The 17068-nt window shown below is 33.2% G+C and overlaps 2 protein-coding genes across 2 annotated transcripts; both read right to left on the reverse strand.

The window, feature by feature from the left end:
• Positions 1-6701: 6701 nt before the first annotated feature.
• On the reverse strand, positions 6702-11000 carry LOC106132053 (gustatory and odorant receptor 22-like). Its single transcript, XM_013331366.1, has 9 exons — positions 10884-11000; positions 10407-10545; positions 9470-9720; positions 8846-9106; positions 8636-8763; positions 8197-8356; positions 7819-7890; positions 7547-7636; positions 6702-6785 (listed from the first exon to the last, which is right to left on the reverse strand). The coding sequence occupies exons 1-9, from the start codon at positions 10998-11000 to the stop codon at positions 6702-6704; spliced, it is 1302 nt and encodes a 433-aa protein (XP_013186820.1).
• Positions 11001-11500: 500 nt separating this feature from the next.
• LOC106132062 (charged multivesicular body protein 2b) lies at positions 11501-16606 on the reverse strand. The gene is made up of 6 exons (XM_013331376.2): positions 16382-16606; positions 15610-15701; positions 15404-15520; positions 13793-13973; positions 13266-13372; positions 11501-13084 (listed from the first exon to the last, which is right to left on the reverse strand). The coding sequence occupies exons 1-6, from the start codon at positions 16413-16415 to the stop codon at positions 12986-12988; spliced, it is 630 nt and encodes a 209-aa protein (XP_013186830.1). The 5' UTR covers positions 16416-16606; the 3' UTR covers positions 11501-12985.
• Between the last annotated feature and the right edge of the window lie 462 nt (positions 16607-17068).

Here is a 17068-nt window from a genome sequence, read left to right on the forward strand (position 1 = left end):
AGGTATCTAACTTTTTCTTTTACTTTTTTATTCTGCTCATTGTTAAATTAAAAAGAAAGAAAAACATACGTTCCATTGTACGAGGGAGGATAGATTACGAAAAAGTTCAAATCAAAACGAAGTTGGGCATACAAATCTCTGGAAGTACTTACGAGTACAATTGTTATTTCAAACAAAACTTGTAAGAGTGTATTTGCTCGCAATACCTTTTAGAGTAGTATAGGTTTGATTTTTGTAGTAATTCTTATTCTTTGCGTATTATACACATATACACTATGTCTCTTACGGGGAAGACATAGCCATCAGTCTTAGGAAAAGAAAGAAAGGCCAAATTAAACTGGATGGCTTAGTGAAGGAATTGAGATTCAGATAGTTAGTCCTTCACTGAAAAGAATTTGCGTTGTACTACCAGCAATTTAAAAAAAAGCGTCGTTCTATATATGTTTTTCAATCACAGCAATTTAGAATATAATTTTATTGAGGTTCGGTTTCTGACATTTCATTATTCAATTATTACCAAATTTGGAGAGATCTTTGTCCAACAAGACACTTCTTGCGGTTGAAATGGAAATATTGATTTAATTCATTTTAAACTACTCGTATATACGACTTAAAAATGTAACTAGGTAATGTGATGTCGCTCTTTTGGTATTGGTTTTGATGATAAAGTTAAGTAGAGAAATTTAATTATTAAGTCAGGAGCCAAAGTCTTATATGCAAAAGTTTAGTGCGATAATCTTATCTGCGGATAGCATCGTAAACCCAGGTTATAGCCAATAACACCTATTGCTTAACAATGTTTGCCTAATGCATTTTACGGCTGCGAATTCAGGGTAATATTCTATATTGAGTTCGTTTTAGGGCCTGAAGCCGGGACAAATAATTTTTAGTACAAATACTTCATACGTCTCTGGTCTGGAAGATAGTCTCTCTTACAGTATTGATTGTTACCAAGAGAAAGATCTTTATTTAAATTGAATACTTCATTTGTAGGATGGTCTAGCAACCTGTCACTACCTTTAACTCTCAATTCCATCATTAAATCGTCCACCTGAACATATAGTCTGTCACAATCACAATAATAATAAAAATATAAAATTTGTATTTTGTCTGTTTGTAATGAATAAACACAAAAACTACGGGACTAATTTTCACGAAATTTTGCACATACATATATAGAATAGACCTTTCGTGAGTAATATATTGAACTATCGTTTTTTCAGTTAATAATGCAATCAGAGTTTTTGGCTATAAGCAGATGTGATGGCGCATGGTTGTGTTAAATATGTAGACAACAACTAGGTAACACATATATTTAAGGCACACATATAAATAACTAGAAAGGTAAAGTTCCGAGTCACAACTCAACGCTAGTTTGCTCACATGTGACAAATTAAACTTGACGTCCTGTAGATAATGCCTGTCGGTATTTTATCCACGACAGCCAGTAATCTGTCACGTAGAAAATTAAGTATACCATTTTTGTTGGTATAATTTCCATCTCGCGGGCGACAGCGGTTATTTTGACAACATTTGCAAGTCTTTGAACGGTCAACGTATGCGGGGCACGATCGTCTCATCTTTATTAACTAAGATGAGTATTATTTTTATATTTACAGCTCGTCGGTGTCCTTAATCGCGGTGTCTGATGAGCTGCGCTAATGATTTGACGTAAGCGTCAGCAGTTTTGGAATTAGGAAACTGAGTATAAAACCAATATGTTAGGATATTTTATTGTATATTCTACAAAGGGACACTGACTAGGTAAGGCTTATAATAAGGTTAGCAAGTGCTAGTCGAGAGATTATTATTTTCATACTTAATTATGACAAGACAGACTAGAGGAAAAATATTGTAGCTGTACAATGTAGGGAGCAGTGTACTTTAGTATTTTTGTGATTCATAGAGACCATGTAGATATATATTCATGAAAGATTTATTTTCATCAATTGGATACAAGGTATCACATATTGACGTCAACATAACTTAGATCTAATTGTATCTACCGCTTCCAAAGCGCATGTGTCGAAGAAGCGGCGGAACAAACTACTCTGCAGTATTTTCGCCGGTTTTCAATTTACAAATATAGATAGATCTCTTAAATCTAAATTAGACGATTGCACGTTGACTACATCATAAAAATAGTGCATATAAAGAGTATAGAAAAAAGAGGAGAAAGAATAAAGGGCATAAAAAGAGAGAGATTATAATAATTCATGTACCGCAATTTGCTGTGCGCATATTGTTACACCTACACGCACACTGATGTAAACTATATAAAATTGATACGAAAATATATTTCATTAATTACAGGGTAAAAGTGGATCGTTAGGAAATTGACAAAGATTTATTATTATTTTAATAACGGTATCACATCTTTTTTACGCTTTTTACCCAATTTACTTTGATTGGTAAACGGAGACGCTTCAAATTTGCTTTAGTATTCTTTATTAATATGTTATTAACAAAAATAATTTCTTTCCAGATAGTTTAGGTGTATTCAAGGCAAGATATATTCAACAAACAATTTCAAGTATGTTGACTAACAGGAAATTAAAATCCACAAGTTTATTAGGTCATGATTTTACACGGTGTCATGGCAAAAAAAAAACTCCATGAACATCCATTTCACAAAATTATTTTTAATATATTTTATGACATATAATACGAAAATGTTTATTCATGGTCGAGTTAAGTATATATCCAAAGTTTCCATTCAAACATTAAGCCGAGCGTGAAAGTGGTGGTTTGTTTATTCTGCGATATTGTGGACAGGTAAATTTGGTACTATGGTACTTTCTTATAGTCATCAAGTCTGTTACTTATCTATGCTATAATAGGTATAAATTTTCTATATGAATACCAACTTACTGATAGACAAATAACAATGCATAGCATAATCCAGTACACCTAATGAGGATTTCCCGAAATTCCCGCGGGAACGAAAATTAAGGATGGGATTTTTATATTTACGCGGGCGGAGCCGCGGGCATACCTTAGACATTTACATCTTCGTGCTTTCAGTGTTAAAATGTTTGCTCAATGTGCCGACGGTTCGGATTCCACAAGAACGTTAAAAAGGAAATCGTTATTATAAATTCAAGATCAGAAGATATTATAATGACTACTTATCACGAAATATAGAAAGGAATTAAAAGTTCTAGGTAAGTACGACACATTGATAAATCAGATAACAAAACAAAGGCATTCAATCCTTTTTCATTTACTACCACAATATTAACCGGTCGATAAAATTAAGGCCAGTAAAAATCCATCGAGTCAGTAGTGCATGCGTTTTGTTTTCAGGCAATTCCATTATCTAGAGTGCTCTTGAGTGTTAATAAGCCACTTGTTATGGAGTGTGACGCGATACAAAGTTGGGCCCCGTTCGGAAGATAGTCGTATGCTACTGAATGATGTCACATGAACTTGCGTCAGTGGTTACCTAGTTATGGGCCTGCGCCGTATTATGATATCAAAACTGTTAAATATTTTAACCCTAATGTGGGCTTGCTTTCCCCCCATAGATTGTTAAAGTCCAGCTTATACAAGTATATAATCACGTCTACATCCCTCAGGGGGTAGAAAGAGCCAACAGTCCCGAAAACGCTGAAAGATTGCAAGCAGCTGATGGGTTAGTGATAGAATTTAAATTCAACTGAATAATGATAATTCACTGGTGAAAGGCAGATCAATAGAATTCCAATTAATATAATATTATAAATACGAAAGTAAGATTCTTTGTTTTTCTTTTGACAACTACTAACATTTTAGATAGAGGTACTTAACTTAAATGTGATTTATTGAAATGTAAAATGACGTTAAAAAGTGCCTGGGAAAGCCTATTTTCTGAATAAAATAATTATGATTTGATTTTTCTCTTCGAACGTTATCTACGGAATCAACCTTCTTGAAATGTTGCGAAGGTAAGTTTTAATAATTAACAGTGTCGAGAAGGACATAGGGTAAGTACTTTTTATCCGGGTTATAACTAGGTCCCGTAGAATTTGCGAAACACTTGTAATATTTAGTAGGTGGCGCTAAATTTGCGCGGACATAGCTGCTAAGTATGTAAAGCTAGTAAGTTTTATTTTCATAACAAAGAGTTAACACTTACATTCTACCTGGATGCTTCATTTTTGAACGATGATTGTACCTTCATCTTTAAATTGGGGAAGAAAATGAGTTTTATATTAAATACACAATTGAATGTACCTATCCGAATATGATCCAACGTATATACTTTATACGTATATAACGTAACACTATTTCTATTAAACTTGTTTTGTTCGTCTAATGTGCAAGGAAATAACTTAGAACAAACTATGTTTAAGAGATAGTAAGATACATAAGATCTCTTTAGTACAATACATTTTAACTGACCACTAAAGACTAATCGTTAAAATAGCTAAGATCTATGTCAAATTCGTTTAAGGAATTTAACTCTGTTGCTTTCAAAAGTAATTTTATAAAATTAAAATAAACATTTCAAGAAGCAGTCTCGGGGAGTGTAAAAGTGTACACTATATGATTGATCTGGGATTAATATCTCCGTTTCAATACCCTGGGGTATCAAAGGGTTTTATTACTTATTCAATAAGAATAACTGAGTAGGAATCTTGAAATGCTACCTCGGTATTAAAGCATACCAGTGATTTTAATTAATAACTTGGGAAAGTAAAGGGATTCATTGACATTAAACTTGATTTAAAGTAGCTTTCACTTTAATTTGGAATGAAACTTTGTATCTATCCAATTTTAAAATTTTGAAAAAAGATTAAGACTGAACATTTTAAATAATCTTGTTTTTTTTGTATTACTGAGTGACTGACGGATAACTTATACAATACAATTTAGAAGCGGAGGTATTTAATAAGAGAGGATGTCCTGAATTTTCCACGGGAATTGCGCGTGCGGAGCTGCTGATATGTTGCTGTGTCAAACATTTCCAAGTATTTATTTTGCTTACTTTTATTATTCACTTATGTCTTTCAAAGTTCCGTTACGCGAATGCATCTTACCCTTTCATACATACATATACAATAATATACGTCCATATCCCTTGCGGCATAGACAGAGCCAATAGTGTCGAAAATACTGAAATTGAGATTTAAATAAAATAGTGACATAGGTTGCTAGCACATCGCCGATAAGAAAAGTTTATTAGCTCGCCTTCGCCTTTTACGACATTCATGGAAGAGACATGGAGTATTTAATATCCTAAAATGCCGGGAACCACACGATATGCGACCATCCTACTACCTACCCTTTCAAATCCTTTTAAATTCAACGTCAATCTGTCCATAAAGAACTGTGTATCACATAAAATTTAAGAGACACAGCGAAAAGTGAAGTGATGCGTGGTTTGTGTCGGCAGATCCCATGAGCTTCAAATATAAATTTGGGTGACCCAAATCCGTACATATTTGCTTTGTTTTTATAGGAAATAAAATAAGTAAAGGTATATACGTATTTATAGTTTTGTCTTTGAAAATATAAATTAACAATCTCAAAAATTCAACTCACAACATATTCGCTTCGATATGAAGAGGGTGATATATGTAAGCGGTACATATTCTCATTTTTTTTCTCATATTTCTTTTTATTCTCATATTTCTTTGTTATGGATTCACGTAAAGGTAGCAATTTTCAAATAAAGATTTTTGGACGCGCAGTTTGTGCCTAACGTTTTTTAAGTACTTTTTCAAGCTCTTTTTCTTACAGTCGCCTTCTGCTTCTACTATAAATCTAAGTAGAACTAATTAAATTTAATTCATTAAATAATTTGCATAGCAATATTAATTAAGGTCGTCGCACATCATTCAGAGTTTTTCTTGGAATGGTAATAAAAATTGGTATTAGAAGCTCCACGTCATCCAACTTGCAGATAAAAGGACTAGAGTTGTTGGAAATTGAAAAAGTTGATTAATGAATCCCATCGCCTGCCGAACTAAATGATTGCGGGTGACAGCGGGCGGAGATCGCGTGACGGACGAATTACGCACTTATATTTGTATGGACCGATGTACCGAAATTACGAGATTCGCCTAACGAATGCTAAATTAAGTTTTAATTAATAATAATGCGGTGTAGATTAACTGCACAGAGTCTTTTGTACCTTCTTTACCTTTGGTTTAGTCTTAATGAAAAATTTTATTGCAAAACGACCTTTAAAGGAAAGAGCATATTTAACAAATGTCTATTATCGAAATAATATGTATAGTTTCGAACTGTGCCAATACTCGCGCTTCCTTTAAGATATTACGGTTAGCCACCATCGCATGTACCAACATCATATTTAGGTTTATACATTATTTGATTATTCATGCATTGTGTTGTTGTGTAAGATAACAGCTAAGGATATCATCAAAGACTTTTACGTCAGGCGAATACAAGATGTTACCTGCGACTTTAAGTTTTTTAGTTGGGTGTTGGGCCAAGTCTAACACATCTAAGATTCAACCTACAGACATACATACAGAAATTCTTAAATTCACATATTTATTTTTGGAAATATTTTTTATATACAGACATCGGTCAGCTACTATTTTATTATATGTATGGATCTTTCCAAAGATGGAATCTTCATAACAGTTTTAAATAGAAGGTTCAGTATTAAAATGAAATGAAATTTATGTCAGTTTCACAAGTTTTTTTAATTTTATTTCTGTTCTGCTTATTATAATTTTCTCAAAAATTATTCACGTAGAACCTTGAGGATCCTTCGGAAGCGAGATCTTGAACTGCAGTAGCACAATCAGGTAGATAGCGATCATACTTATTGCCTGTAATGTACCAATAATACTATACAAATAAAAATTTATTAAAAAGTTTCGTAGCAATTTGCTACGAGGCTATGAAAGACTACGACCACTCTACGAAACTCGTAGCAAGATACTACGAGAGTCTACGAGATTAATCAATACTAATATTAAAAAGATATATGTAGGTATATTTATATTTTTGATTGCAACGAATTAATTCAAAAACTACTAACCTGATTATGATAATTTGCATAGAGACAAAAAATTAAACATGGGCTACGCGTTTAATCTGGAAATTCCCACCAGAGCAAAGCCCCGCAAAAAAGCTAGAATCCAAGAAGCACAGATAGTTTTCATGCTGATCATGAATGCTGAGTTATATTGTGTATCAGTATCAGTTGGTTGGTTCCGCATATTGCAAAAGTCAATCAAGGAAACGGTTTATAAATTTGGGATATAAACTTGTCTTCATTTCTGATTCTTAGTTTCATCAAGGAAGACATGGTCTTTGGGATTTGTCTACCTCGTTAGAGAAAATGACGTGATATGTGTGGAACGGCTAAATATGTCAACCTTTACCATGAGGAAAAAATTGCGAAGAAACCTGCATATTCAGGCGACTGGTATATAATCATAAGGGTCAGGTCCCCTGCAAAGGTTGTGGAAGTCGTTTCCCAACCTCAATTACTCAATCCAATATATTGATTGAAGATGCACCTCAGACTCGTCACTAGAGATATGAAGATGTCATTGGGACTAGAAGGATGATCAACAATACCAACCGATGTAAGGAGTTCCCTGTTCACATGCGCGTATCCCTTAAGGCTGACGACTGCTGGGTTCATCTCTATGGCCTGGATAAAGTGGTCGATCTGAAAAAAGCAATGTTAAATTGTATAGATTACTTTTATGCATACTATCGGTAAGAACTAACTAAAATTCGACCAAAACGACACGTTAACTTAGCAATCATTTGATGTTGCTATAAAAGACGAATAAAATATAATAGGTAGGTAATTAGTATATTTCTTCTTTATGAATAATGCAAGAATACCTCTTTTTGAGTTGGACGATCAACAGTCAACACGTCAATAGAAAGCAAAGTATCTTGCACTCCGGCTGCTACCTAAAAATAAGAAAGGCAACATACTCGTTATAGACATAAAAAATTTACACCATTTTTTGTAAGAAAGAATATGTTTTAAAGAATTTCAGCATTCATACATTTCAGAATGTCACCTGCTGCGAAGTGTCTACAGTACACCAGGATTAAAGGTGGATAAGATTCTTATATGGTTAATTAATTTTTGATGTCAACGGCAAGGCATATGTCTCATAAACATTCGTGAATCGACCGCCAATTCCGGCTATGCGTCTCCAAAGTGCCATCACCACTTAACAGCTAATAATTGTTGATATATTTGAGAGATACCTTCAGTGTGGATTTGTGTGAGCAATCAGCAAAGATAAAAAGCAAGGTGGAGCAGTAAGCTGCATCGACGAACAAACCCATCTCCTTGAAACTGAAACCAAAGCCGTGGTCCACGATCTCCGACAGGGCTCCGTAGATAGCAATAGTTATGTTTGTAAACCTAAAAATAAAATATTTTATGTTCTGGGTGTGATGCATTTTTCTTCTTCTTGAGACATTGGTATACATATACGTATGTTCTTATTATTAAGGTTATTTCGTATGTTACAAAATGGTTGTACTGATTCTTAAATTTGACTGCTACGATCTAAAGTTGCACACATTATTAATAGGAGTTAACATATGAGTTGTATACATTATAAATTAATAATTAATACAACGAGTATCTAAATGCTTCTTGAACCTTCTCTTCCAGTTTTTCACTTAGAAGTATACTTACATGAAGAGACAATAAGTAGAATAGGTCCTAGCATAGGCATTCCCAAGGGATTGTAGCAATTCTGAGAGGTTCAGCCACAGGAAGCGATATCGAGATATTAACTTCGCAGAACATTCCATCTGTACATCCTACAATAGGACAGACACAAATTTTATACATATAATCACGTCTTTATCAATTGACACGGAATTGTGTAAAAAAATAACTCACTCTTCGAAAGCAGTCGGATAAGCCTTGTGATGCAATTTTGATCCCTTTGCAGTTTATATACCACAACGCGCAGTTCATATTGATCATAGTTATAATATGGTAGTACGCAGTAGTGTGAATTAGTAAGAAGCCATCGAGCAGAGCACACAGGCTGAGCAAGAAGCACACAGCCAGCAACAAGCAGCCAATGCTTATAATGACGATGCTAGTTTTCAGATTGGGAAACTGGAGATTTTCACTGGTTACCCTGTAGTATCTGACCTGTAAAAATATTGAAGAGTAGATTTAGCAATAAAAGTATATCCTACAAAACTCCGTTAGTCTAGTATATTTTAATTTTATTCTTAACTATGTTTTTCGTCGGGTTTACAGGAACTTATTTGTGCAATTCAGTTTCTCAAGTTCACAAGTAGCAAAATATGTACCTGATCTATGAATATGATCTTCCGATTTTTTAAGAAACCGTCATATATTTTTTTTTATTAATGTAATTAATAATATTCAGGCTTTTTGGTTATAAGAAGATACGACTATGCAACATGTTTTTTGTTACCGTTTTAGTAATATCTCCAACTGATTCGCTCAAGATCATGACACAGGTAGAGAAATAAATGTAGAACTCACTTGAAACTTCCCCCAATTGGTCTTATAAATAGCGACTTGATGGGCCACTCCCCAGCCCACGAAAGGGATCCAAAAATGCGGTACCAGGAACACCACGAACAGAATAGCATAAATGTAGTCATCAAACTTCTTGATGGAGCGAAGAATCATGATCCTTTCGTAGCCTACTACCAGCACCACCACGGTGGCGGCGATGTAGAAGCAGATGGCGTATGCTGTGGCACTCGAACGCCAGCTGAAGGTGATCGTTCCTATGTGGATGAACAATAATGAACATGCTGTGATATTAAAATATTTATTACACAGGTAAGTAGTTTTTGTGTCGTGTGGTTCCCGGCACCAATACAAAAAAGAATAGGACCACTCCATCTTTTTCCCATGGATGTCGTAAAAGGCGACATAAGGGATGGGCTTAAAAACTTGGGATACTTTTTTTAGGCGATGGGCTAGCAACCTGTCACTATTTGAATCTCAAGTCTATCATTAACCCAAAAAGCTGAAAGTGGCCGAATTGTTGGCTTTGTCTACCCCACAAGGGATATAGACGTGACCATATGTATGTATGTAAGTAGTTTTCCCACTTCTAGGTTATGTTCATGGGTGGTCTTAAACTTTCAGGGTGGGAGTGATTTAGTATAGGTACCTACATCGAATAAAGATAATAACAAAATAATAAAACATGAAACACTTAGGTACCTGTTAATTTATATGTTTTCAGTATTTGTTGTTTCAATATAATAAACTGCAGAGAAATATGATAAATTATTAAAATTTAAAAACAAAATAAATTAACTCTGCAGGTTATCACTTTTATAAGTTAGTACACCTATAGTATATTTATGACTGTACCTCCAGTGTACATCAAATGAAGCGAAGAAACTGTTTCTATCTCATATAATGATGAGTAGTGATTTAATTAACTTCATTATCAACTTACCGGGCCTAGACCTAGTGATAGGCATGACTGCAAGGGCTCTAAACAAAACCAGTAATAATTTATGATCCCTATAAAACTGGTCGTGGATTTCACACGTATCGCCATCTTGGGATGACAACAGATCTCGTTGCTCTTGTTCCTGGCAAAACAACAAAACTTTTTCACATTTTGTTATTTTTATCGCAACGTTGGAAGTTTAAACTATATAACCACAACCGCCATAAATTAACCAGCTTTCGACAATGGACTAAATGGTTTTGCGGTGGAGGTTGCAACTGACAACACTTTAAGAAAAAAATTCAATATTTTTCTTCAAGGTCTATAGCGGGAGAGGTCTTTAAGGATCGTAGCAAGTGGAAATCCAGTCTCTGCCTACCTCAATGGAAAACAGACATAATGGTATGTATGTTTTTTTCTTACTTCATTTTGTTGGGTTTCAGTGCTAACGAAGTTCATAGTCACCTATGAAAAACTTACGTAATCACGTTGCGTTTTCTCAAAAAACTGCTTATCATTTTTGATGTTCCTCATATCATTTTGAAACATACTATTGTTTATACCTTCATCGAACATGTGATCCGATATGGGAATCATTTTGTAGCACAGCTCACGTCGAGTCACCTCAACAAAATGCGACTAGGATTAATGGTAGCTCGTCAAATAAGGGTGACATTATCGTGTGTAAACAAGAAGTGTAAATTTAATTAAATTTTAAAGCAAATGACGAAGTCGCTTTTCGCATTTCAATGTCGCGAGGTGCGCCCTTCGTAGATTATTCATATTTCTTTAGTAGGTACCACAAGCAGGTATAAAAGCAGTGCTATGTAGGTACTCATTGTAGGTATCAAGGTGTCGTACATCCATACTAGGTACTCGAAATATATATGTAGTTTAAAGAGAAATGTTTATGGGATTGATAAAGATTAAAACTAACGAATTGGTTTGAAATTAGGCACAGATATAGAACAGACATTCAGGAGTACTTAGGTAACATAGGCGGTTGACAATAAGTTTGCAATAATTTATAGGATTCTGATATAATAAATACGGGGGTCCGCTTTTTCGTTTAAAGTTAATTTTGAATAAAACTTAACTTCTTATTTTCACAAAATAGATTTATTTAATGTTATTTACAATCATTGTACATATTACATATCATATAATACAATACAAAAATATCACAGCTATTTTCACATTATATGCATAGACATTAACCACAAAGCTCCTCTGGCAGATACATAGGAAAACAAATATTATGCGATTTCTTAGCGATAAGTCCGCCTTTTGCTCACCCATTTTTAGGTTCTCTAACTTAAGTAATTTTGTTATGGACGATAAAGTTAATTTGTTTTGTATGGTATGTGCCAGAGCCAGGGCCATATAATCCGGAATAATATAATAAGCTTTGACATAAGTAAAATTTATGATTAAGTGGATTCTTTATCATAAGATAAACCACCACCGTCAGTCACTATAACGTATTGATCTAATATAAGCTTTACATCTTCACAAAAAACTGCGTGTGTTGAAAAACCGCGAGACACAATTCCTATAGATTTATATGGCATTTTTATTATTTTGATATTATTCGGATTATGTCAGTATATATGATTGCAAGTATTGAGCCAATACTCACGTGCCGTTAGCAACTTCCTTTACCTTCCTATTTGATTATTATTAAATTGAATAAAAACAAGATACTCGTATTTTAATTTATGGAATGACCACATGGTAAACTTGACTATCATTACATTTTTACCAATTACTTGTAGTTAAGTTTTTTTACATGATCATGAAATTTATAATTTAAGTTGTTGCCTGGAAGTCGTACTGATATTATTTACAAATATGGACGGTTTAAATTCATTTTAATTCAAATAACAATTTATAATCACTAATGAAAAATATCGCCCGAATGGTGATTTTTAGACAATATTTTAAATTTGAACATTGTAAATTGCTTAATAATAGCTAAGAGACAGTAAATGAGAGTTATGCACATGCATGTTACAAGATTTCATATACATTACTACTTAAATCATTCATCATGTGTTTCTTCACAGATTAAAAACAATTAATACGTAATACTAGTAATCATCTCAAAAATGTGAATTAAGGTTGAACATAGTTTCAGACAAAATAAATAAACAAGTGCAGCATTTTACAAAAAAATGGTATAATGTGGAACGAACCGAAGATTATACTTCCAATTTTAAAGGGTCGATTGTAGCACAATTAGAAGTGTTTAGTACGAGATGCTTTTTAGTATTCTGTTCAAAACGACTTAAAGACTAGAAACATGTAAGCTTTACTAAAGAAAATCTGCCTAAAGTTTTAAAACAGAAACCGCATATTCTGCTTGACTAACATCTGATTCCCAAAATAATTCTGTTACCAATTCAGACAAACGAAAAAGCATTTGCAAACAGTTGCTGAATTCTATTTATCTGAACTAGTTACTGAAGCAATGAGGAAGTCTGAAATTACAAAAATTTAATACGTTTTATACCACTCGCACTAAACACTAATCCAAGGTATATATAAGTCATTAAAGGAATCGCAAATATAATAACTTTTTATTACGACTTTAGACGAGCTAGTTGAGCCATGAGCTCTTTGTCCTCGTCGGAAGTGGACGCGCCAATCTTGGTGCGGGACACGGAAGGCGCGTTTGCCATCTGAAACAACAACAATTTTCATCAATACAAACCATGTACAAAAGGATTCCAACACGGCACTCGCAACGCAGTTTTCATCACGCGAAAACTAACGCTGCCCCGCTCACAAACTTTTTTATCTGCAAATAAAAAGGTCCCTTAGTATTGCTTGGGGCCAGGGCTAGGGAAATACCATACATACCTTCCCACTTATTTCAATGCCGATTTCGTCCAATACTTGGTTGACCACACCCTCGGTTTCTTCCTCGTCACCAGACTCACCCATGATGTCGTCCAGGGTTTCTGAAACTGTAAAAAAAATTATATTATTACTAAGTCGATATAACTAATTCCGTTTACCATAAATGTATGTATTTTAAATGTTGGTATGCGCTTGGTAATCGATGATGTGGAAACTTCTAATTAAAGTGGGATTTTTTATGACATTTGTTGGTCATTTGTATTGAGTGTTATTTGTTATCAGCATAGTCAAATTGTTTACCTTCTACAACTACCCTGGCAAAAGGATGATTAGCTAATTCTTAAGAAAAGTTTTACTTTGTGTATATTAATACTTTTGCAACATTTAATTTAAAAAAAAAATCAGTGGATACCAAAAAACTAAAAAAAAAACAGACTGCAGAGGGCTCCATAACAGCTTCTACAAAATTAAAATAATTGTTTGAGATATCAAAACATAGGATTACATAAATGACATGCCATACTCACTCATTTCATCAGTCATATCCATTTTAGCGTTGGCCTGTTTGAATGCCTCCATATCTTTTGCAATTTGATGGGGATTCATGACTCTGTTCATATTGCCCATTGTCTTTGCTGTAGTGCCCATTGCGTTAGCAATAGCTATGTTTGCTCCCATCGCTTTGTTCTGTATCTGGACACTGGATATCTGTGAAATTTGAGAATGCACGTCATATTCATTTATCTCATAAATACACATACATATAATCATGTCTATATCCCCATATATGCAGGGTAGATAGAGCTAACAGTTTTGAAAAGACTGATAGGCCACGTTCAGCTGTTCGCTTAATGATAGAATTGAGATTCAAATAGTGACAGGTTGGTAGCCCATCTTTATAAGCCTATTCCTTAGTCGCCTTTTACGACATCCATGGGAAATAAATGGAGTGATCGTATTCTTTTTTTTCTATTGGTGCAGGGAACCACAAAGCACTTATATATTACTCAGGGAAGTATTAAGGTTATTTATGGATGTCACCAACACCAAGGCATGTGTTATTTTTGTCTCTATTTCATTGGTCACCTATAGGGAGGCTGATATGTTTCCACAATCCCTGCTAACTTCTTTTGCTTTATCCTTATTTCTAACTCCTTATATTGCTGGTTGCACTAGCTGTGCCCATAACTTCGTCCGTGTGGAATAGTTATTTTGGGCATCATTGAAGCCCTCAAAAATGAATAATTTTCCCTGTTTATATACCCATTTTCCATTATTTCTTTGCTCCTTATATTTGCAGCGTGATGTTATATAGCCTAAAGCCTTCCTTGATAAATGGTCTATTCAATGCAAAAATAATTTTTCAATTAGAACATGTAGTTACTGAGAGTAGCGCGTTGAAACAAAAAAAAAAAACAAACTCTTCAGCTTTATAATATTAGTATAGATTTAAGTTGAATGAAAATGATGTGTTAATGGTACTTAGTTGTTCCATCTGTAGGAAGTATAGTGAAAGTTTAGAAATATTATATGTATATACACTAAAGAAGAAAGTAGGACAACTGAAGAGGAGAGGAATAATCAAATGTAAAGCATTGCACTATATTTAAGTAAAACTAATAATAAAAATATTTTACCATAAAATTAGATCTGATGCTAGCTTTTTTTTTCGTCTACTAAAACAATGTCATGACAAGTGTTACTGTGGCATACATATGCATACTATTATGCCAGCTGGCTATGCCTGTTAATATTAAAATAAACTTATTTTATATATAATATATAATTAAGTAGGTTGTCTACATTCTCTATACTTTGGAAGGCTTGTTAAGCTTTGGTTCCGGCTGTCATCACTAGACAGTTGTAACAACATGATCAGCTTACTTTACAGCCAAGAGGGTTTCAATTACTAATTTGGATACCAGAGTAGATGATATTTTAATTGGACACTTAAATTTTGAAGGTCATTTGTTATTTAAATGAATTTAAACCTTGTGACTAGAAGATAACTTAGTTTTTGGTATTAATATATCTATTAACTGACTTTTGCACAGGGATTCACTTCCATGTGAAAAAAAATGTAGTTCTTGCTCCATGAAGGTATATTCTCTTCTTAATTGTATTAAAATGAAACTTACCTTACTATTGGCTGCATATATTCTGTTTTTCTGTTTGCGTAACTGAACTAACTGCTTTGCTAAAATTTTACATCCCTCATTATTGCCTTCCTTTGCCATTTTCTTTATATCCATTTCCTGAAAAAGTCATATTGTTTTATTAAAATTTTTACTAAATACCCAAACTACTTATAAAATATATTAATCAAGTAGGCATTTCAACAAACCAATTTTTTTTCTTCCCTTTCCAAGGCAGCTTTATCCCTTTCCAAATCTCGACCAGCTTTACGTAAGTCTCTGTCATTTTGTCTCTGTTGTTCTAAAGAAGAAAAAATAACAACAAATTATCATTATGATAGAATCATCCAATAAATGAATCATACTTCTTTTATTTAAGTAGATACAGCATTGTAATTAGTACCTTAAATTTGACCGACTTTTATAGTTAAAAATACAAGGCATTGATACAATAGTACGTTTTTGCTGTCCATGACTGGTGAAAAGACAGAATTTATTTGTTTGTTAATTATATTAAAACCAATTGCAATATCTCACGCGTAATTTATTAGATTGTGGAATAAGGACAATATTTTACATTTGAAATAGTTTCATTACTATTTCTTTCACTACATAGGTGTAGCTTAGCAAAATTCAGCAATTTGCCCTTAAACTGTCCATTACTGATGCATTTACTTTAAGAAATTTAAGTTTGTCGAAAAATTTTACATAATGTGAAATTGTCTTAATATAATTAAAATTAATCAAGTAATGTCTTGATTGATTTGTATCTAATATACAATAAGTAGGTATAGGAATGGAAAAAATCCACATCCACACTTTAATTAATATAACAAATTTTGGTAGGTATGTTGTAACAAATTATTTTAAAAAACTGTTTCCACGAAATTTTGCACCGATAAAGAATAGACCTTCGAAAGCAACATAGAGTATTTTTTACCCAGAGCTAGTTAATTAGAAAATACGTCAGTAAATACTTACCTTTTACAGTAGGCTCTTTCCTAAAGAAATTCATGATGCAAGAATTTGCTTATTTATGATATGAATTAGTTTAATTCATGAAATCTCAAGATATTTAAATCCTATTTCAGCCGCAGATATTTAAGCAATTGAAATTAATAGAATGATTCATCCTTTCTTGTTGTGATTAAAGATTGTTTTAGACAGATGTTAATTACTAAACTCGAGGGATGCGATTTGAGATCGTTTAATCGAATAATCGAACAATCAATGTTTCAAGATAATCTCTTCCGATCGAGGCGATGGGTTAGCAACCTGTCACTATTTGAATCTCAATCACAAAAATCGATATTCGATTTTTTTGTATTGGTATACCAAACAATATTGATATAAGTTGAAAGTAGGGATGGCGATTTTTTCAGAAAAAAAAACGACATAAATCCATCTTCAAAATAATTTTCTTCCACGTTAAAAAACTTTTATTCGATAAAAACAAGAAACGCATGCACAATAGCGATATTTAATGTTGACGGTATAAATCTTAAGTAACCTGAAATGTTTGTTGTTGTGATTATTATAAAAACTCACTTAAAGAGTTGATGTAATTGTTCAAATTTCCCGATTTTACTGTAATTGCTAGTCAAAAATTTATCACGTTTTTTTTTAAATTTAAATTTAAAAAATTATGGTTCTTTAAATGTATTTCTT

Source organism: Amyelois transitella, chromosome 13, assembly GCF_032362555.1.
Source record: "Amyelois transitella isolate CPQ chromosome 13, ilAmyTran1.1, whole genome shotgun sequence".
Taxonomy (NCBI): Eukaryota; Metazoa; Arthropoda; class Insecta; order Lepidoptera; family Pyralidae; genus Amyelois; species Amyelois transitella.